A 23,648-nucleotide genomic window follows, 5' to 3' on the forward strand; every position below is an offset into this window, starting at 1 on the left:
TTTATTTATTTTTAATAACTTTTTTTTTCTCTTTCCCAAAAAAAAAAAAAGAGAGAGAGAGAGAGAAAGTGTTCCCGGATCATTTGAAAAAAAATCTGATAACCTTACTCTATACGCACTGGCGGAGGAAAAGGAGTGTGGGGGGAGCGCACCGTTCCCAGTAGGGTGCCATTGCGGCTATTCCCCCCACCCACGCTGGGAGCCCCGCCCTGCTGGCAGAGCACCACGCCCCCAAGACGTGAGCCATGCCTCTGTGGGCAGTGTGCCATGCCCCCATAATACCCACCAGCTTGCTCTCCGCCCTCCAGTGCCGGAGCATGAAGCTCTGTCACTGTCTATATGGGCCCTTGGGTGCCCAAGGGAAAGGAGTAGGGTTTTTTTCTTATAACACACACCATGAAGCAGATCACAGTGGTGGTGGTGGTATTATTATTATTTTATTATATCTCACCCAACTGGCTGGTTTATGGTTATACCTCACCCCAGCCACTCTGGGTGGCTTACAGCATATATTTTGTTGTTGTTTAGTGATGTCCGACTCTTCGTGACCCCCTGGACCAGAGCACGCCAGGCACTCCTGTCTTCCACTGCCTCCCACAGTTTGGTCAAACTCATGCTGGTAGCTTCAAGAACACTGTCCCACCATCTCGTCCTCTCTCGTCCCCTTCTCCTTGCGCCCTCCATCTTTCCCAACATCAGGGTCTTTTCCAGGGAGTCTTCTCTTCTCATGAGGTGGCCAAAGTCTTGGAGCCTCAGCTTGAGGAATTGTCCTTCCAGGGAGCACTCAGGGCTGATTTCCTTCAGAATGGAGAGGTCTGATCTTCTTGCAGTCCATGGGACTCTCAAGAGTCTCCTCCAGCACCAGAATTCAAAAGCATCAATTCTTTGGCGATCAGCCTTCTTTATGGTCCAGCTCTCACTTCCATAAATCACTACTGGGAAAACCATGACTTTAACTATACGGACCTTTGTTGGCAAGGTGATGTCTCTGCTTTTTAAGACGCTGTCTAGGTTCGTCATTGCTTTTCTCCCAAGAAAGCATATATATATATCAGTAAAACACTGAACATTAAATTGGGTTGCCATATGTCTGGATATTCAACAAGTTGTTGGTTTTCACTTTTTGAAATATGACGGCCCTTCATTAAAAAGGACACACCAGGAAGTACCTGGAAAGGGGCGGAGTTTGGAGACAGCTTGAGCTCTAAAGGGGTGGGGCTTGGAGCAGCTGCAGCTGTTGCTAAGGTTTTATTTGGCACACTCTGCGTTGTTGGGCGGAGTGGCATTTGGTAGGACCGGAGCGGATTGGTGCCTTCGTTGACATTGATTCTGAGGGGGCAGGATCCGAGTGTTCAACGAGCCAACCCAAGAGCTGGGAGGGAGGGACTCGAAACTGAGCCCGCTTGCTATTGGAGCTCTTGAGTCTGAGGAGGCAGTTTGAGTTTCGAACGGTGCAATGGGGGCTTTGAGGGGGCGGGCCTCCGGGCTGAGTGGCAGCGGAGAGCTTGGGATGCTGAAACCAAATGACAGTTGGACCACTTGAGGAGGGAGGAGGGGAATGTTTTGGTGGGAAATGGCTGAGGAGAAGCTGCTCAAGGCCTTGACTTGGCTTTCCCCACAGAGGCTGGGGATATTTTGCTCTGAGGTGGTGCTAGAGATGCTCCTCCTCCTCCTCCTCCTTGGACCTGGTGTGTTTTTCTTAAAAATAGAATAAAATCCCATACCCTCAGTATAAAGGATGCCTCCTATAAAGCAGGGATGAGGAACCTCTGTGTGGCCCTCCAGATGTGGCCCCAGGTCCTGTCATCCTTGGCCAACAACATCTGGCAGGCACCAGGTTCCCCACCTGCTCCCCTGTGGAGGTGGGAAGAAGCCGAATGTTGGAAGAGGCAGAGGAAATAAACTCCTGATTTGCGCAGTTCAGCTGTGGAACTCCCTGCCACAGGAGGCAGTGAGAGCCACCAACTTGCATGGCTTCCGAAAGCCAATTTGCGGAGGGGGAGACAGCTATGGATGGCTGCTAGCCGCAACGGCTGAGTTGTGCTTCCCGGGTTGAAGGCAGCAATGCTTCTGAATCCCACTTGCAGGAAACCGCAGGAGAGGAAACAGGTCTTGCGTTCGAGTCCTGCTTGCGGGTTTCCCACTGAGGCCCCGGCTTGGCCACTGTGAGAACAGGATCGTGGACTAGACGGTGGATTATAGTTTGGTCATCGTTTGTTGTAATTGTTAAGAGTGAATTATAGTTTAGTAATCATTTACGGTAATTGTTAAGAGTGGATTGTTAAGAGCGGATATTTTGAGAGTTGGTTTTATTCTGCACTCTTATATCCCAATGGATTGTTGAATGTTGCTTTATTTGATATAATCTCAAAGTTAGGTTTTTATTATGACTTTTTTGGTATTGGATCTGATTGCTATAAGATGTGTGGTCTTTTGCTGGGTATTTTCTTGTTCCCTCAGCTTGTAAACCACCTTGCGTATAGTACGTGATGTAGAAAATTTAAATGAAACGAAATGAAATTGGCCTGATCCTGCAGGCTCCTCTTATGTTCTTATGAATGGGCTGCTGCTGGGATGGGGGGCAGTCAAGGCTATACCCTACTTTTCCGTGTATAAGACTAGGTTTTTTTTTATTTAAAAATTATGTTCAGAATTGTGGGTCGTCTTATACACGGATACAGTTTTTCCCCATTTTCTCAATTTGGAGTCCCCCAAAATAGGGTGTGTGTGTGTGTTATACATGAGAAAATATGGTAATTGTAAATATATTTTAAAACTTTTGTTGGAAGCCGCCCAGAGTGACTGGGGAAACCCAGCCGGATGGGCGAGGTATAAATAATAAAGTATTATTACCGTATTTTTCTGTGTATATGACTAGGGTTGTTTTTTACCAAAAAATTAGGTTTAAAATTGGGGCTCATCTTATACATAGGTAGTGCTGAGGAGTGTTTTCTTAATTTGGAGTCCCCAAAAATAGGGGGCATCTTATGCAACGGGGCGTCTTAAACACGGAAAAATCCAGTAATAATAATTAATAATTTATTATTATTATTATTAATAATAATAATAATAATAATAATAATAATAATAAAAATACTAGGACACTTCATTTCCTTCATTCCTCTCCCTTCCGCCATTGGGCTTTCCCTTTGCACCTCAGCGACGCACTCGATTCTTTGCAGCTGAGCAACCAACAAATGCTCAGGTGCTCTCAAAATGCAAGTTTCAGCTGCCGGTGGCATTTCCTTTGGCAACTGGAAGGCCTTGGGCCAAATGTGTGCTAACCGGCCCTCCAGCTGCCAGCCTAGTGTCACGATCTGGTTTATGGGCGGTTGAAGTCCCGGCTGAGGACGTCAGGACCGGGGGCAAGACAGCGGGGTCGGAGCAGGAATGGGAGTCCGGAAGCCATGAGTCCAGAAGCCAAGGGTCTGAGGGTCAGAGAGCCGGGAGTCAAGAAGCCAAAGGTCCGAGGATCAGGAAGTAAGGAGTCAAGAAGCCAAGGATTTGAGGATCCAGAAGCAAGGAATCAAGAAGCCAAAGGTCCGAGGATCAGGAAGCAAGGAGTTAAGAAGCCAAACTCAGCAAGGCAGGAAGTGTGTTGCTGTGGCAAAGAGCCAAAGGGAAATGCTGACCTTATATCCCTTCCCGGCTCTTGCCACCAGGTGCTGTGAGTTACCAAGTGGCCTCACCTGTGTGGCCATGCCTTGCCTCTTCAGAACAAACTTAGGAAAGCCCCGGTCCTGCGAAGCCTTACCAGTCACAGGGCCTGGCTCCTGCACGCACTCCTGACACCTAGAGGCAAAGAGGCGTGAACAAAGTAGGCTTGCGGCAACAGAACGTAGTAGCAGAAGATGGAGACCTTCCTTTGAGGAAGACCTTTGGCTGGCTGGCCCTGCAGTCCTTTGTGCAGTTCGACTGCTGGAACAAAAGGATTGAAGCAGTACAACCATGTAGACGATTAAGCTATTGCAATTTGTTCGCACATGGGACTTCCTTTCAAGATTTCCTGGAAACTCCAAAACAGATATTTGGCCAGTTCTTAAAGAGCTCTTACTCAGCGGCGGAGGAAGCCTCTTGGGCACCTGGGGCGGTGCACCCATAGGGGTGGGGCAAACCACTCATAGGGGCATAGGGACGTGGCATGGTGCCGATAGGGACATGGCGTGGTGCCCATAGGAATGGCCTGTCCCTTTGGGCACTGTGCGTCCTGCCCGCTGCCGGCCCCCCCCAGCTGTAGGGCAGCTGAGGCCCCGTGGCGCGCCCCGTACCTATGGGTGCCAGGCGTCCCTATTTGTGCGGTGGCGTTCCACCCACAGGGGCGATCAGCATGGTGGCCATCCGCCCAGGGAGAATTTTGTCACACACTCCCAAGAATGACACCCAGGGCGCATCGCCCACACCGTGTCGGAGCCCCCGTACGACCGAGCTGTAATGGCTACTCCTCCGGCCAGTCTTCGGAACCCATCTAGGCTCTCGTCCGACGGTGATTAACGACCTAAGCCTTTGAATGAGACTTTAGGCACGCTCTCTCTGGTGTCATTCTGGTGCCATGCCTAGGCAGTTTTATTTGCCTTGGCTTTAACAAAATAAACAATCTAGCATAAGATGGCTATAGGTTTATCTGTTCTGCTGAATTTCACAGGCTGTTTTTAATAGATTTTTTTTTGCTGCTCACTTTTATCTATTCACTTGTTGATTTTCATGTTGTTGCTTTAATTGCTATCTCTCATTTTATTTTATTATGCTGTTGTATGCTGCCCTTTACTGAAAGGTGGCATTAAAACCTTTTAAATAAAAATTAAAACTAAATTTACAACTAAATTTGGCTGTAAAGCATCAGAATGGGTAAGAAGATATTCCATGGATTGCAAATGTTGATTTCACTGTTCTGTTTCTTTATAGGTTTTGTACAACCAACACAAAGATACATTTACTCTGAAGTAATAGTGCCAAAGCGGCTGGAATCAAGGGGTAGCAAAGTAATTTTCCTTTTGAATACCATTTGAGTTGCTCCAGCTATTTCTTAAAACTTAATTTCTTAAAGTGCAGTCATTGATCTAGTACTTACTAGAGCAGAGCTTTCAAAACTTTTCATGTTGGTGACACACTTTTAGACATGCATCATATCGTGACAGTCATTATTATTAGTATTTATTGAATTTAAATACCGCCCTATACCTGGGGGTCTCAATAATTCTGTTTTATTAGCAAACTGGAGGTTAAACTAAACCCTTTCCAGCTCCAGGAGGAACACGGGGAGTGTTTACACAATGCACACACCACAGTGTTGCGACACATAGTTTGGAAAGCTCTGTACTAGAGTTTGGTGTGTGTGTGATATGTACTATACTTATACTCACACATACACATATCTTCTTTCTTCTTTGGCGATCACTTATAGCCGAGTAAGTTTGTCTTCCATAAACACGGTTTTAACAATGAGTCAGTAAGTGACTGTGGAGGCCAATTCTGTTGTTGTTTTTTTAAGAATATTTATTGAAGTTTTCAAAAAATTATATAACATAAAAACAACCAAAAAAAAAAGAAACAAAAAGAAAACAGAAATAACAATAAGATAAACATACATACAAAACAAATAACAGGTATAATTTCAATCCCTTATGGTCGTATACCTTACTTTCCCGACCTCCTCATACCTCCCCTCTCTGTATTCCAATCTCTAATCAAGCCAATTCAGCAAATCCTTCCCCTAATTTCTGATTTAATTTTTAATCTTTCTTTTCTTAATTACATAATCATTACAGCTAGAAACCCCTTAATTTCTAAGTCAACATCGTTCTAACATTCAATAATCTTGCAATGTTTCTTAAGATAATCCTTAAATTTCTTCCAATCTTCTTCCGCCGTCTCTTTTCCCTGGTCACGGATTCTGCCAGTCATTTCTGCCAGTCCCATATAGTCTATAACCTTCATCTGCCATTCTTCCACGGTGGGTAATTCTTGTGTCTTCCAGTACTTTGCGATAAGTATTCTTGCTGCTGTTGTGGCATACATAAAAATGTGGAGGCCAATTCCGGATCCACATGTCCTTCCACAGCGAGGACATTGGTTCCCTAGCAGGAGTTGATCACGGTGTGAATTTGCCAAATGTGCCTTCCTCTTAGCATGTTTCTCCCTTGCTTCCTGAGTTTGAGTGTCTTCAAAGCCCATGACACCTTTGGTAAAGGCTGTTCTCCAACTAGAGCTCTTGCAGGCAAGTGTTTCCCAATTGTTGGTGTTTATACTATATTTTTAAAGATTTGCCTTGAAACAGTCTTTAAACCTCTTTTGTTGACCACCAGCATACATGCATATACACTGATGGAGTTCATTGCTGGTAGAATATTATTTTTCTCTTTTAATTGCTGGATGACTGTGAGTTAACATTTACTATACCTATCTCCCTGACGCAGTCTCTAGTCTGACATGACTTCACCTCCTTTTCAAAAAATCTTATTGGAGAGTTTGGGAAACTGTGCCTCGGCTGTTTCCAAGCCTTTAAGTTCTTCTTTAAATCACAATAGCATAATCTTGCTGAAACAAGTTTGGAGAAAGGAAAGGGGACCTTCTGGATTAGAAACTAAAATGAATTCTTTTCTTCTCTGTACGAACACTAATTTTTAAAAAGTAACAACAAAAGATAATCGGTGTCTGATTTCCCTATCAAAATTTATTGCTAGTTTTGACATCATTTGCTCCCAGAACATGGTACATAGAGGTATAGTCAGAACACCGATAGACATGAATAGGTCTAATCAAGTTTACAACCAACTGATTTATATAAATAAGTACATAACTGTTAGATTCAGCTTTTCTCGTAAGCTCCACCCTCTCCAAGCTTGAACACATGATAAATTAAGAGTAAGTTCTCAGAGAGGATGGTAATGAGAATTAATTAACTGTTCTGCATTTCCCCCCTCCTTATCTAACTTTAGACAGATATATCTTATATTATTAAAATGGAAGAAAATGACAGAGTTGTTCATCTTAAACAGAGGTAAGTGACTGCATGCGTTGATAAATTGTTGAATGTGCGACTTCTGTCCCAAGAGGCATTCCCTGTAGATGTGGAAAACTACTCTCTTTTTTTTCCTTATTAAGATATAATATAAGAATAAGATGTGAAAATAGAAATGAAAGTTTGAGCCCATCGTTGAACAAAGTAACTTTCAGAGGAGTAGCTATCTTAATCCATTGTAATACTTTACCATGCCTCAGAGATTTCAACTAGCAAACTATAATTCTGCCATTTAATTTATTTTAAAACTTTCAGATCTTTTATAACTGCAAATATGCCTATTTATACATATAACGTGAAGGGAGACCGGATTGCAGATTATCCATATATTCAGGTAAATTTTATTCATATGCACCCCAATAGTTTAAGGCATTAGGAGACATGTGCCCAATTTTTTTTTTAAATGGGCATGTGGAAGTGGAATTTTTTTACGGTAAATTCTGAAAGTTTGTGTAGAACTCAGGTAGATTTATTTTCAGTGTCTGGAGTATCAATACTTCTGGTTGAAACCCAATATCTTATTCAAACTGTTCTGCATTTTGCTCCTTTTATATTTTTAAATATGTAATTGTTTTTAACTATTTTTATATATGGAACTGTTTTATAGATATCATACTGTAAATCGCTTCAAGATGCCTCATGAGAAGTGATTCAGAAATAATAATGTGTGGGTTTTATGATGAATCACCTGGATTTGTGCAGGATGTCAAAGTTATTAACCCTGAGCTGAGCATGGTTCAATCATTTTGTCAAGCTTCATTTGATTTTTTCCTAAGGTTGTGTGTTTGGTCCTTGCAGGATGACTGCTATTACGGTGGATATGTGGAAGACGCCTTAGACTCTCAGGCCTTCCTCTCTACCTGCTTTGGGCTTTGGTAATAAAGATGTTGGGGTAGAACTGAAAGAGATATATATACCATGAGCCTTAAGTTGTGAATAATTGTGCCTCTACAGCTATTCTCAGAGTAGATTTTATGCAGATTTCCCTCCATAAGAGTTGGGTAAAACAACTGTCTAAGTTTAATTTAGTTTTCATTTCTTGTATATGCAAACGCAATGATAAGGCACTGTGGGAAGAAGGCAGTTTTTGGGACCCAAGACATATTTGTTATGCCTTCAATTCTAAATATATTATACTTTCAATTCTAAGTACCGGTACCAAAATAACATCAATTCTTAAGGAACTATATGCTGAAATGATCCAAATTATGAATCTTCCAAGTACATGGAATGAAACCTCATAGCAGTATACATAAAGTTGAATGCCACAGGCTGTTCTCCATCTTAAATGTGGATTATAAATTTTTGGCAAACAGATTAAACTATGTTATAGGGCAGTACATCAATGAACACCAAAGGGCTTTATTAGGGTAATATTTCTCAAAGATAATATACAAGCCATGATAAATATATTAGACAATGCAACCCATGCAGCAAAACCTACTGTTCTATACTGAGTGGGAACTCACCTAAGCTAAAATTTGATTGGGCCAGCCAGATAAATATGATTGCCTTTCCCTGGCTTAATGCATTTGCTGATTTGTTGACCCTAAGTCTGTCTTTTGGGTTTCCGTCCCAAACCCCCAGGGGACATGTGCAAATTGGGACTTTATGCTATGAAATTGAACCTATTGAGAATTCTTCCACATTTCAACACCTTATTTATCGAAAGACTCCAGAGGACCTTGAACCGTGCAGAGGAATAATTGAAGGTGGAACATATTTAGGAAGTGAAGCTGGAGAAATAAGAATAGTTGACAGTGATGGCCCAATTCCTTCTGCCACAGGAGTAAGTAGTTTTTGGTTTTGCTGAATCCATACATTAAATTGATTTTATGTACCAAATGTGGCTTAAATATTCTAAGCCTAAGATCCTTCTTCCCTGTTTGGGGATGTAGAAAGGTATGTTCCTGACTGTTGGGGTGGGTAGAAGGGAAATGGAAAAGCGCGGTTCCCACCATCAATTTTGATAGTTTCTGCCATTCCACATGGCTGCTTGGTGGGAAATAGATATTATTGACATCCCCTGTTGTTGAATATGTTGCTCTTTGAAAGAGAGTAGGGATGGTAGTCTTGACCGGGAAGGATGTGGAGTGTGAGCAGGGGCATCGACTTGCCCCCCACATTGAGGGGGCCCGGCGTCACATGGCATCATATTCACAACATCATGCGCTGGGTGGGAGGTGCCAGGGGGGCCGTTGCCCTGAGCGCACAATCTGGGGAGATGCAAACCAGGCGCCCCCTGCAGAGATCCCCATTGCGCCCTGCCAGCGGCAAGGGCTGGAGAGCACAGAGAGTGAAGATGGCCCTCTGTGCCTCGCCCCTGCCGGCACACAAGCGCTTGCCCATTGGCAAGTGGGGGTGGGGAGCTCGGAGGGTGTGTTTGCAGGTGGGAGGCTGATCTGTTTGGGGCCCCTCAGTATTGGGGGGCTTGGCCCCCTACCCACAAATATTAAGGGGGACGAAGCCCCTTCCACCCTGTATAGTTGATGCCCCTGAATATGAGAAAGGAGAAGAAGGGAGACGATAGTGTAAGTTAGGGGCACATTTGGTTATTGTATCTGCAGAAGAAACGTTTTGAAAGAGGAAGATCTCTAACACTTAACATACAAAGTTAAAAACAGTTTAAAACAACAGTTTAAATGTTTAAACTTTTTAATACTGCATTTTCTATTGTTGTAACCTGCCCTGGGAACTTTGAGTTAAGGCTATGTAATAAATTAAAATAATAATATTATTCATTTCAATCTATTGTTGCAATTTTTTTGTTGCATAAGATTGTACTTTTATTGTAAGGGTGATTCTTAAGTTTGGTGCTATGTAATCCACCCAGATAACTTCTCTTATCGGGTTATAAATAACTAAACCAATAAATTTAACTAGGGTAAAGGATGGATGAAATAGAATTATTGGGGTAAGAGCTTCTAGCTGAATAATGGGTATAGTAGTTTATTGTAAGGTTAATTTTAGGTGATAGGCCTGTTTAGGCTTCTTCTAAAGGAATATTCATGGTACATTTCTGCAATGAAACTTTGTTATATGTATTTTTTTTTCCAGTTAGATGATCTTGAATATGACCCGCCTATCAGATATCTAGAATATTATGCTGTTGTTGACAAAAGCACGGTAAATGTTGCCATAGTAAATGTTGCCATATTTATTTACTAGCAGCCTCATTTTTGGTGTTGCTCAAGAATTCTGAGACCAAAATATCAATGCACTTTTTAAAGGTTTGATGTCCACTGTCTTGAGTCAAAATGTTGTCCAATTGTATCTAAACATAGACAAAAACCTACTAATGCAAAATTTTGTTATATATTAAGAGGTGTTCAAATGCCTATCAAGCAGACATTTCCACCTTAAAATATATGGTAGGCTTATTGCCACTGTTTATATCCTGCCTTTCAAGATATAACTCATGCCAGTGGCTTACAAGTAACATATGTATAGTAATACACATGTACATATACATACACTAAGTCAACAAACACTACTATTGCCTCATTACGTGAACCATCTTTTGAAGACCACAAGACACACGTAACTAGCTGTAAAGTAACATAAACATGATATGTAATAAAACTGTAATTTTAATCATATGAAAAAGTACAGTTACAGATAGGTAGCTGTGTTGGTCTGCCATAGTCAAAACAAAACAAAATCCTTCCAGTAGCACCTTAAAGACCAACTAAGTTAGTTCTTGGTATGAGCTTTCGTGTGCATGCACACTTCTTCAGATACACTGAAACAGAAGTCACCAGACCCTTCTATATAGTGAGAAGGTGGGGAGGGGTATTACTCAGAAGGGTGGTGGGAATGGGTGATTGGCAGATAGCTGTGATGAGCCTCTTAACGACTGCAATAGGTCTTACAGGAAAAAGCAAGGGGTGAAAAGGTGAAAAATGGCTTTGTCATGTATAATGAGATAAGAATCCAATGTCTTTGTTCAGACCAGGTCTCTCCATGGTTTTAAGTTTGGTAATAAGTTGCAAATCAGCAGCTTCTCTTTCCAGTCTATTTCTGAAATTCCTTTGTAGTAAAACAACTACTTTGAGATCTTGTATAGAATGTCCTGGGAGATTGAACAAAGACACTGGATTCTTATCTCATTATACATGACAAAGCCATTTTTCACCTTCTCACCCCTTGCTTTTTCCTGTAAGACCTATTGCAGTCGTTAAGAGTCGTCAACAGGCTCATCACAGCTATTTGCCAATCACCCATTCCCACCACCCTTCTGAGTAATACCCCTCCCCACCTTCTCACTATATAGGAGGGTCTGGTGACTTCTGTTTCAGTGTATCTGAAGAAGTGTGCATGCACACGAAAGCTCACACCAAGAACTAACTTAGTTGGTCTTTAAGGTGCTACTGGAAGGATTTTTTTGTATCAAAAAGCACAGTTCAGTTCAGTGGGTTTTAGGGCTTGCTTCTATATAAGCATAGTTTTAATGGTTATTGACATTGAGCGTCTTTGACTGGCAACCTCTGCGTTCCTGAGGACCACTTTCTACTTTCAGCTGAAAAAACCCCACTGAGGAATTTCCTGGAAACTTTGTCGCTGAAGAAGCCCGATGGGCGAAACAAGGGTGTAGCCTGAGAACTATTCTACTATTAGCTGCCTTTTGTTACCGATCAGTTCTGCTTGTCACACTTTCAGACATAGGACGATGCAGAAGGTAGTTTTGCTTGTTACACTCTTAAGACGTAGGACAATGCAGAAGGAAGATATCAGCATGAAATGGCAGTACCAACAGGAACTGCATTGTAATCTTTGGACTTGACAATCCTTGGACTGTACGATACCAGTACACATAGAAGATATGATATGTTGCCATCAGGAACTGTGCTTTTTGATATGCCGATTAAAATTACAGTTTTATTACATACCATGTTTGTTACTTTACAGCTAGTTACGTGTGTGTTATGGTGTTCATATACATACACTGACACGTACACCCACCCCAATCAACATAAATATTTCAGATCTCTTTCAAGTTTGTTTTCAGGACTACAGACTTCCAGTTAAAACATATTGAGAGTTTTAGTTATTAGGATGTGTATAGTTATCCTTGGCTAGCTAAATGGATTAATCAGGATAGTTTATTGAGGGGGGAAATTACACTACTAATTTCAATAGTTGTTGAAAGATGCATATATCCCACACCTTTTTTTATATTTTATATTGTAGTTTCTAATAGTATGGATTATTTGTATTCATTTAGAATCTTAGGTTTATGAAACTCTCAACATACAATATTTTAATGAAAATTATCCAAAGGAGTATTAATGATGAGGAGGGAATTTGAATGCATCTGAAGAACCCAAGTCATAGTTAAACATTTTGTCTTTCATTTTCTCTATCTCTTAGTTTATTCTCAATCATCGCAATGAAACTCAGTTAGTGTTGATAATGCTTCGTATGATCTCTGATGTTCACAGCGTGAGTATATTTTATAAGACCTTTTCTGTGAATTGCATGGAGAACTGATTGCTGCCCCAATAGAAAACAATTCAGATATCCAAGATTTTGGTTTAGCTTTGATCGCATCCTGACCCTGCAAACATTCTTGTGTTTTTTTAAATCAATTTAGTGGTGCCCTAGAATTTTTTCTTATTTTGTAGTATTTTTAAATAATGTTTTTCTTTGCATATAGTAAGTGTAGCCTCAGGCCATATCCAGTCTAAATAACAAACAGGTACACTTCCAGAAGACTAGAAAATTCAGGTGCGCCTTAAACTGAAGCTAACCTCTTTTAACTACATTGTTTTCTCCAAGAGAAAGATGTGAAATGGAATGATAACTGACCAGGGAGTCTCTAATCCCTTTGTTTGTGATTTCGTTTTCTTGAGTGATTCAGTCAAAAATGACCTATTTGAATTATTGTGCCCCAGTATTCTAAGCATAATGTTTTGTCCTTCCATTTGTGCAAGTGGGAGGCACTTGCAGTGACAGCCTTCCCTGTGATGCTAAGGTACTTACTATTTATTATTTTTCATTTTATTTCATACCATGAATTTTCAGTCGTGAAGGACCGTTAAGGTAGCTTACAAATAAGACCATAACAAATAATGTAATAGAACATAATACAATAAAGAATTTATAGCAGTAAAATAGCATAAAATATACTGCAAACAAACACTTAAAAAGCAACAGCATTATAAAAACAGAACAGCATCAGCATTCAAATTATTGAAGGATTAGGGTGATTTAGAGTACCACTATCAGGTTTTTTGGAAGAGAAGGGTTTAACAAAGAAAAAGAGGAAAAAAAAGACACAAGACTACAGAACTTAACCCCAAAAGGGAATTTGAAGACAAGGGGAAAATACTACAAAGCATCAATCTCTGAACCATTGTTAGAAATATAAATTGGGAAAGCTATCTTTGAAAGAGTGGGGGTGGATGAGACAAAGAGAGAGAATATGTTGGAAGACAAGGGAGAAAAAGTGAGGGGAGAGAGACAAAGAGATAAGGGGGATGGAAATATACTCTGAGTCGAGAGTGGATTTCATGCTCTTTATTCAGCTCATAGTGGTGAGGAGGAATGAAAGTACCCCCAGAATGTCTGCTTTATATACATTATTTACACAGTGAGCCCCACATGATTCTCCTGTAGGCCAATCAGGTTGCGGATTCACTTCCACCTGGAGCTGGATTGGGTGGCTCCTGTGGACCAGTCAGACTGCTGCATTCTGGATCCTATTGTTCTAGGACCAATCAGACTGCTGCATTCTGAATCCTATTGTTTTAGGACCAATCAGACTGCTACATTTGGATCCTATTCAATTCAGTACATGACAGGGATTGTTACCTGTCCCTAATCTGTTGAAACAAATGAAGAAGTATGGTAAGTATGCTTGGCAGCATATTGCATGCAAAAATTGGACCAGCTGTACTCAGGCCTTAGTAGGGCAACCAGCAGAAGAAGGACTGGGAGCATAGGTGTAGCCAGGATTTTTGTTGGGGGGCGGCAGAACCAATGTGATTGGTCAGTTAGTTGAATATTTTTATTGTTTTACTTTATCTAGGGGGTCAGCTGCCCCCCTCTGCCCCCCTGGCTGTGAGCATGGAAGAAAGATTGAGAGTGCATAGGTAAAAACTGTAGGAGAGGGAAATACGTAGTGGTGTTACTGTGGGTGTCTGCTGTAGAACTCAAGCCAGGCTAAAACTTAGACGATGCCTTCCTAGAGCAGATTACCAAATATTCAAAAAGGAGAGAGATAGTAGTCATGGGAGACTTCAAGTACCCCAATATCTGTTGGAATTCAGACTCTGCCAAGAACGTAAGGTCCAACAAATTCCTCCATTGCCTTGCTGACAAATTCCTTTCCCAGAAGGTGGAAGAAGCAACAAGGGGATAATCTCTCATGGACCTGGTCCTCACCAACAAGAAGGAACTGCTGGACAAAGTGGAAGTCCTGGGAACCTTGGGAGGAAGTGATAATGTCCTCTTCAGTTTCATTATACAGAGGCAAGAGAAAACTGAGTGTAGCTGGGCATGCACTGGCAGATGGAGATCCAACCTCTGCTTAAAAATCTCCAATGAAGAAGAGTCCACCACCTCCTGAGGGAGTCCGTTCCACTGTCAAGCTACTCTTACTCTCAGAAAGTTCTTCCTGATGTTTAGTCGGAATCTCCTTTCTTGTAACTTGAGTAGGAGTTGTTCTTTCTCAACAGGTCCCTTTCAACTCCACAATTCTAGGTTTCTTTGATTAATCATAGCCGTGTGGGATGGGCACTGTTCCTGACCGCCAGGCAACATTGCTGTTGGCTCTTGACACCATAACAACTATGAAAGGGAAAACTGGAGGTGGTGGGCCAAAATGGAGGCACTTTGGCAACAATACTATGCGTTATAACTGCCCGATTTGGTGTTTTCTGTTTTCAGATATACTTGCCATTAGGTCTTCACCTTTATTTGGTAGGATTGGAGTTGTGGACAGAAAGAGACTACATAACAATTGATACTGAGAATCTTGGCGTGACTTTAGCTGCATTTTACCAATATGCCATCTCTGAGCTTCAGCCAAATGTGCATTTTGATCATTCAGGAATAATTACGTAAGACTCTACAGTTTCTTTCTTGAAATTGCCTGCCTTATTTTTCAACAATATGAAAAGGCCAGAATATTATTACATTATCTCATCATCACCATCATCACCATCATCATCATCATCATCATTATCGTAAAGAAGCCCAGAGTGGCAAATACACAAGTAATGAATTCATTTGTACCCGTATCAGTTTATAGTAGGAACCCTAGCAAGGACCCTTCCCTGGTCTTTGGTCTTAGCATATTTATTCATGATTATTATTGTTCATTCATACTCCAGCTTCTTACAAAATATACACAGGGAGGAAGCTTACATTAAATCTGTAGATTAAAGGAAGATTAAAATGTTCTGCTCATAAACTTGGGCAAGATAGCCACTCTGTAACTTTTGCAGTGTTTTATAACTATAACATGTACAGTAATATCTTCTGTTATGTTATAGGGCTAAAGGTTTTCCTGCTGGACTTTCTTGGGGGAACCGGTTTTGTCTTTACACTCTAGTTTCAGTGTCTGCTATTCATGTAGGTGATTATCAGTATCTTTATTTTTGCCTTTGTAATATATTCCTAAAATTAGTAGGCTGCCAGAGGGAGGAAGATAAATAGGGGTTCAGCCACTAGTTCTCCAGACCTTCCTTGCCATTCCATTGCATTCCATTTGGGCCAAGCTACCTGTGACCTAAGGAAATTTGCTGCAGTTTTTTTTTAAAAAAAGATGTAAATAACCCAGCTGCCAAGGAAAGGAGATTTGGCTCAAATGTGGACTGTAGATTGAGGCAAGAGTGATAGTTCTATCACCATTCACCCTTGTACAAATATAATACTATTATTTAATTAACTTATTAGTTGCTTTACACAAATGTCTCATAACAATATAAGAATAGGCAGCTGGATCAGGCCAGTGGACCTGAGTGCAGTAGCAGAACTGTTATTCAGAAGCATACTGCCTCTGACTGTGGAAGCAGAGCGGAGCCATTATGGCTACAACACATGGCAGTAATCCAGCCATGAGGTTAGCTGGGCCTAGATCATTGAAGCGAGTTTATTCCCATCCAGATAGAGCTTCAGCTGGGCCACCAGCTGAAGCTAGTATAAGGCAATGTGACCAGTTGTACATGCAGTGGCAAAAATTAATTACCCCCAAGCAGTGCACCTGATCCTTCCGGGTGAGTGCAACCCCATTGAAAACATCTTTACTGGACCTATGCTGAGTAGGCACTTGGTTACAGCCATAGAATCATAGAATCATAGAGTTGGAAGAGACCACAAGGGCCATCGAGTCCAACCCCTGCCAAGCAGGAAACACCATCAGAGCACTCCTGACATATGGTTGTCAAGCCTCTGCTTAAAGACCTCCAAAGAAGGAGACTCCAAAAGCCTTCAATGTCCATCCATCATTAGCAGCTGGATCTAACCTGGCCCAGTGCCATAGTTAGGAAAATGGAGGTGGCCTGCATGGTCAAGCACAGGGGCTTCTAATCAAGTGATGAGGCTGCGGTGCCATGGGAAAGGCCCCAACAAGCTCCATCGGAGTGATAGTGATGGGGAGGGAAAAGAGTGATTGTCTGGGAGGATGGGACCATGTCTGGCATCAGACCTCGGGCATGGATTGTTTGGAAAGGGAGCAGCCCAGGTTTGGAGTTAGGCCTGTGCTGGTATTACGGCTGGCATCATTGGGGACTGCTGTGTAGTTTGGAAAGGCTCACAGCAGGTGGTGGATGACTGAATTTGTGTCTCCTCTGTCAAACTTGAGGGGGTGCTGATGGGAAGGAGGACAAAATTGTGTGGTTGTTGGTCTAGGAAGTGGGGTGGAAATGGGACAGGCAGGTCAGCAGGAGCTTTTGGTCTTTTGTCTCATGGCTGATCCCGCTGAGGGAGTGGAGGAAGCAACTGCTCTTCTTCAGGCCTCCATGTGAACTACTCAGCTTGGGACTGGGGGCAGAGTCTGAAAAAGAGGAAAGTGGCAAGGACAAAACAAATCCAGGTCTCAAAATGTATTAAGGCATAACATGGGGGGGGGGGAGAAAAACGACTTCCATTCAATAGCACAAATGCTGAAATCATCTTCCAAAAAATATAGTTGTAGGGTAGAACCCAATTTACATATTTTAAAAGCAGTTGAAATATACTCAAAGGATGTAAATGAAGTATGTATTTATGGAAAGTGTTTGATATTCTGATTACCTCAGTCCCTTTTCCTTATTGTATCTCAGACATACAGAAATCCTAAAGTTGATGCTGAAACAATTGCGCATGTGTTGGGTCATTCTCTTGGCTTTGGCCATGATGACACACCCTTAAACAAAGCTCGGGGCTGTGACTGTAATTGCACCAAGCCTGGCAGGTGTATAATGGCAGCAACCGGCAATCCGTGAGTAGTCCTTAATTGATTTCTTTCTTTCTTTCTAGTGTTTTTGTCTGGGTTTGAAAAGAAAAGCTGGTCACGTTACATTTTTGCTCAGTTCATCTCTTGCCACTAAAGACATTCTGCTCGGCTGTCCTTCTTAGAGCCAAACTACAGATTACATTAAGCATCCCATTAGTGCTGTGAGCTCGACTTTCATTCCCCCACTGCAACCCTGATCTTAATTGCCCTTTTCATCAACAAGCATGATGACGAAGCTGCTAATTATGTGCTTCAGGTAACTAGTAGGCAGTTCCACCTGAAAGTTATTTTGTAATCCCTCTTGAAATAAATGGGAGCTATGCTAGAGTACGTCATTCTCAATAATTTTGTGGAGAACTGAACAGTTTCTTGGTAGATGTCCCACTTGAAGAACCTTCTACAGTACACACACATTAAGCTCCTTTGTGGATTTTCTTTGGAGAAGATAAGCAAGATAAGAATTCTCTTTAATTATCAGATAGATGAAATAAAAAAACTATGTTTTTTTACAAAGTATTGTTATGAGTTTGTGGGTTCTAGACACCCTAAATTCCTGGGTCCAGTAGATGACAGAATTTACCGTATTTTTTTCTCTATAAGACTCACTTTTCCCCTCCTAAAAAGTAAGGGGAAATGTGTGTGCGTCTTATGGAGAGAATGCAGGCTGCGCAGCTATCCCAGAAGCCAGAACAGCAAGAGGGATTCCTGCTTTCACTGTGCAGCAATCCCCCTTGCTGTTCTGGCTTCTGAGATTCAGAATATTTTTTTCTTGTTTTCCTCCTCCAAAAACTGGGTACGTCTTGTGGTCTGGTGCGTCTTATAGAGCGAAAAATATGGTAATTAAGGCTTGGGGTGTCAAAAGCTAAGCTAGTCTCCTGTGTGAAGTGATAGCTAGACCTTGTGTATTGAGATGTGTACTAAATACTTCCAAATCATCTGGAATCAGGGTATGTTAACAGCTAATTAAGTCAAAGTAGCCTCCTGTGAGGGGCAATGAGCCATTAGAACAAAGGAACCCGGTATGAGATGGCAGGTGAGTGGGGCTTACAGTGTATTCCTCATTGAGTAGCAGCATGGTGCAGTTATTCCTGGCTTCCTTAGCCTTCCTGAATTAAGGAATAAGTGGTTTTATACATTGTCTCCTAGTGTGTTCCAATATTTTGAGGATTTGAAATAATTTAACTATTTTTGTTTCTATCTATTGTTGTACAGCACCATAGAAGAATTTGTACCCTGAAAGGCAAGATACAAATTAGTATAGTAAATATATTTAATAAATCATTTCATCATACTGGATAATAATTTCTCCTCTGTTACAGAACATGCTCAAGGCTGAGTAACTGCAGCAGGAGGGTATATTATGATGCAATAAGAAAACCAGGAAAAGAATGTCTCATTGACATACCTAGCAACGTAATTATCAAAAAGAAGTGTGGAAATGGTGTCATTGAGGATGACGAAGAGTGTGACTGCGGCCACAATGAGGTTAGGCATTAAGACTGTTCTGAAAGATGTGCACAGAAGAATTAATAAAGTGTGGATGTATATATTTTCCGAGCTGTGGAATTGCTCTGGAGGACAATGACCGATTCTAAATTTTCAGTCTGCTCCGAAATCTTCTGTTCTGTATTCTTAGCAAATCAATGCTACTGTTGTTTCATACTTAAATAAGTTAACAGAGCTTATTTAGACAAGCATAGCCTTATACTGTCTACTCAGATATAAGTCCTGTTACGTTAAATGCGACTTATTCCCCAAGGAAATGCACATAGGAATGCAGCCTAGATCATTTACTTTTCAGGACCAAATTACTTTGCTAAAACTGCTAGTCTGAGAGCCTTTTCTTACACAGAGAGAACAAGAGTAGGGTGAGAATTGTTTTTCTATGGTGTAATCTCTTCCGGGTAGGGAGTATTATTATTATTATTTTATTTATTTATTTATATCCCACCTTTTCCCCAGTCTGTGACAGAGATAAAATAGAACAAGTGAAAAACATAGAAAAGGCAGTCATTAAAATGTAATTGGACACTAACAGAATTAAGATAGTATTAAAAGATCCATTAAAAACACAAAACACAGAAATAACTATAAAAACATAACAGCCCTTTCTCCTGCAATGGTATGGGCAGGTCTAATAGTGTAGGTCTTTCTCTTAGAATGGGTATATTTATTATATGAAAACATGCCAGTTAGGTATGAAAGAGCCAAGAAAATGGCTTTGAATACTCCACCCACACTTCACAGCTGCATAGAAAAATGGCTCCCACATCACTGAGAAAGGGGCCTCAATTTTCAGTTTTATTGAGTCAAGACATTTCCCCCTGAAAAACAATTACTGGATTACACCCACTTTCTTTGGCTGATAGGGCAAGGAATGTTGTGAATCATAATTAGGGAGATAGCAAGAAGTAGCTGAGCACAGGTTCCAGTTGCCCTTGCGAAACATATTCCTACAAGAGGTATTAAGTAAGTTGGTGTGTGTTATTAAGTACATACATTAAGACTCTGTACACACCATACCTTTAAAGCACCCTTCACAAGAATCCTGGGATCTGTAGTTTATCCCCTAGGTAAAGGTAAAGGGACCCCTGACCATTAGGTCCAGTCGTGGCCAACTCTGGGGTTGCGGCACTCATCTCGCTTTACTGGCCGAGGGAGCCGGCGTGCAGCTTCCGGGTCATGTGGCCAGCATGACTAAGCCGCTTCTAGTGAACCAGAGCAGCGCACGGAAACACCGTTTACCTTCTCTCTGAAGCGGTACCTATTTATCTACTTGCACTTTGACGTGCTTTCGAACTGCTAGGTCGGCAGGAGCTGGGACCGAGCAACGGGAGCTCACTCCGTCGTGGGGATTCGAAACACCGACCTTCTGATCAGCAAGTCTTAGGCTCTGTGGTTTAACCCACAGTGCCACCCGCGTCCCAGTAGTTTACCCCCTACACAGCTATAATTTACAGGATTCTTGAGTGTGGGGTTGTATATTCATATGCAACTTAAGGTGACTTTAAAGAGAAGCTCATTGCAGTGGCACTCTGTCCCTGAGAGGCAGAAGGTTTGAAAAGCACAGGTGCAGAGGACACCCATCATCCCACAAAGTTCTGTTTTGCAAATCTCTCAAGGCAACAACCATGAAAGAGCTGCTACGCTTTAGCATTCAGTATATTTTTTCTTCTTTTATCAGGAACTAGAAGAAGCAGGGATCCTGAATATATTTCTGCAGCCAATTACAAAACTTTCAGGGGCCAAAATACAGTCTCAGGTGAGTGGATAAAATATTAGTAGAATTACACTGTTTCCTACATCAAATTTTGCTACATGTCTTTGGGTCTCCCAGTAGTAGTAGTAGTGTCTTTGGTTGTGTGATGAGGAATGCCAGCTGGCTAAACACCACATAGGTAGGCCATTAAGTTTTACCTTGTATGAAAGGAAGTTTGGCTGCTTTTTGAAGCATGCGATAACAAAAAGATGTTTTGTCCCAGCTGGATATTGAAGTGCTCTGCTTTATTAACATGTTTCCACATAAAGATCAGCTGCTCTGCGGACCATGCTAGCAGTCTACAAAGTTTCATAATGGGATTTGTTCGTCATGAAAGCCTCACGCATGAAAATTCACTTAGCAGTAAGAAAGCAGTCACCATGTTGAGTGACTAAGCCATTGCCAGGAAGTTCTACAGGACAGACCCCTGGAAGCTATGAAGGAACTTTGGGGCTGCTTTGTGACTCTGCCAATGTTAACATAACAGATACAGAGCTGGACTGACATCAGCAGCCAACATCTTCACAGGAGAGGAGACATGCATTGACTGGAAAAAAATCACTTTATTTTAAATATATTAGCCTTGCCTTTAATGACTTTGCTTGGAAGATTAAAAGCATTGCACTTGCCTCAGAAGTTGCTTCACGCAGTTAATGAAAATTGTAGTAATGGCTTTACAATGAATGATAGTTTCTGTATCTTGTAAAGGTTACGTTAATATATTTAAAAGAAAGTGGTTTAGTCAGCCAATACATGTTTCAGAGGTTTTGCAATATTTAGATTTATTTAAATTGATTCAGTGGTAGAAGCCAGACAGCAGTGTAAAAGAGTAAATGAAGTAAAGTGTTTTGTAACTCCCTTTTAGTTTTTTAGACAGTGGATGCAAAGATCAGAGAACCAATATTTGTTTGCTGATGACTCACGGTCTAAAGTTATGTCTGTAAGTTTTTGGTAAAATATTATTTAAATTATCTCATTTCTTGTCACACATAATGATACATTGAATGTTTGCTACTATGTTAACTCATGTAATGTAAATGGCTTTTTGAAAAAAATGTTAAAACAACTTGACAACGTTGATGTTGGGACTCTGTTGCGATCAGGCAAGCCTGGTTAAGAGAGCCATTCCAGCTGTGCTGGGGTGTCATCAGTATGGGAGCTTGGATATCCCAGTACTCCACAATGTATTTAGTCCTGCCCCAACTGCTCTCTGGGTGCCAGTTAGTTTCCAGCCCCAATTCAAAGTGCTGGTTTTGACCTATAAAGCTTTAAACAGCTACGGACTGCAATACCCCAAGGACTACCTCTCCCCATATGAACAGACTCGAACCCTGAGATCATCCTCAGTCTTGGTCCAGTATACCTGAAGGAGCGTCTCCACCCCCATCGTTCTGCCCGGACGCTGAGGTCCAGCGCCGAGGGCCTTCTGGCGGTTCCCTCCATGCAAGAAGCAAAGCTACAGGGAACCAGGCAGAGGGCCTTCTCAGTAGTGGCACCCGCCCTGTGGAACGCCCTCCCACCAGATGTCAAAGAGAACAACAACTACCAAACTTTTAGAAGCCATCTGAAAGCAGCCCTGTTTAGGGAAGTTTTTAATGTTTAATAGGTTATTGTATTTTAGTGTTCTGTTGGAAGCCGCCCAGAGTGGCTGGGGAGACCCAGTCAGATGGGCAGGGTATAAATAATGACTTATTATTATTATTATTATTATTATTATTATTATTATTAATCCTCTGAGTCCCTTCTTCATGTGCCGCCTCCGAGAGAGGTCTGGAGGGTAGCAACATGAGAACAGGCCTTTTCTGCAGTGGCTCCCCACTTGGGAATGCTCTCCCCAAGGAGGTTCATCTGGTCTCTTCATTATACACCTTTAGGTGCCACGCAAAAATGTTCCTCTTTAACCAGGCCTTGGGCTGATTAACATCTTATGCCCCTTTTAAATGTGTTTGTGGGAGAGGGGTGGAGAGGGAGGTATTGGTTAGTGTGTGTGTGTTTAATTTTTGCTTTTATATTATATACATATTTTGTGTTTTTTATATTGTATTTTTATGTTTTGAACTGCCCTGAGATCTATGGATGAAGGGTGGTATACTAATTTAATAAATAAAAGAAATGTAAACTCAATGATACATTTGTTGCACCTCTGACTCATTTAGTCACAGGCTGCTCTCCCCACTATTTCTCCCACTTCATCTGTTAGCTCTTACAGATTCTTCAGTATAGCCTTTTTTGAATTTTGTGATGTCGCTTGTGATATGTCAGCCCTCTAGTTTATGGCTGATCCTTTTAAGTATCTGTAATCCTTCCTGGTTTTGTGACCTTCCTAAAGTTGCTTAATTGCCCTGCCTACTCCTTCATTCAATGTTTAGATCAAGAAAGGTATCTGCAGGGTCTTGTTTCTATACCATGAAGCATTCGGGAACCAATATGTATTGCTCTGATATTTGAAAGTGGATACTATGAGCCATGCCACAACTCTTTCATTTTTTATAGGAAGAGGGTGAATCAGGGATCATCAGTTCATTAATGGATAACAGCTTTCCAGAATTCCAAGGGCCCAGTGTAAGTTGTAGATTAATGTTATAATGCTAAGATATGGAATGTCTGTATTCCTTAAAACGTTTCCCTTTTCCTTACAAGTGCAACGGTGACCAAACATTTTACAATCTCTTGATTAAAATATGGTACGCCTGCTGGGAACTCAGATAAAATTGCTTTTGGCCGCAATCCCCCAGTTTCTTGACCTCATATAAGCAAAAAAAGAGACAAGCCCTTGCCTCAAAAGGAATCTGCAGTTTAAGTTTAGACTGAGGATGGAGGACATCTGGTGGTCAAGGCAGCTTGGCAAATGTAATAAATGAATACACCCAATGGCATAGTTAGTCTAAGAGACTGCATTTAAAGTACAGCATTGAGAGATAATTCCTTCT

General features: G+C 41.4%; 1 protein-coding gene across 7 annotated transcripts in view; it reads left to right on the forward strand.

Annotated features, from left to right (window-relative positions):
• The first annotated feature begins 294 nt into the window (after window positions 1-294).
• Window positions 295-23,648, forward strand: part of LOC309369081 (disintegrin and metalloproteinase domain-containing protein 21-like) — a 34,980-nt gene continuing 11,626 nt past the window's right edge. The window contains exons 1-15 of one of the 7 annotated variants that reach the window (XM_081909704.1): window positions 295-423; window positions 4,903-4,979; window positions 6,936-6,997; window positions 7,274-7,352; window positions 7,817-7,893; window positions 8,606-8,807; window positions 10,076-10,144; window positions 12,389-12,460; window positions 14,909-15,081; window positions 15,517-15,595; window positions 17,287-17,444; window positions 18,779-18,944; window positions 20,644-20,721; window positions 21,584-21,658; window positions 23,212-23,280. In XM_081909704.1, the coding sequence (XP_081765830.1) occupies window positions 318-423; window positions 4,903-4,979; window positions 6,936-6,997; window positions 7,274-7,352; window positions 7,817-7,893; window positions 8,606-8,807; window positions 10,076-10,144; window positions 12,389-12,460; window positions 14,909-15,081; window positions 15,517-15,595; window positions 17,287-17,444; window positions 18,779-18,944; window positions 20,644-20,721; window positions 21,584-21,658; window positions 23,212-23,280 (1,542 nt within the window). In that variant the 5' untranslated portion in view covers window positions 295-317. Of the gene's footprint in view, window positions 424-1,406; window positions 1,689-4,902; window positions 4,980-6,935; window positions 6,998-7,273; window positions 7,353-7,794; window positions 8,808-10,075; window positions 10,145-12,388; window positions 12,461-14,908; window positions 15,082-15,516; window positions 15,596-17,286; window positions 17,445-18,778; window positions 18,945-20,643; window positions 20,722-21,583; window positions 21,659-23,211; window positions 23,281-23,648 lie in introns of those variants that run through there. The other 6 variants (XM_081909705.1, XR_014168022.1, XM_081909703.1 and 3 more) reach the window with 6 other exon arrangements.

Source organism: Podarcis melisellensis (assembly GCF_964234715.1).
Source record: "Podarcis melisellensis genome assembly, chromosome: 4".
In the NCBI taxonomy this organism is placed as follows: domain Eukaryota; kingdom Metazoa; phylum Chordata; class Lepidosauria; order Squamata; family Lacertidae; genus Podarcis; species Podarcis melisellensis.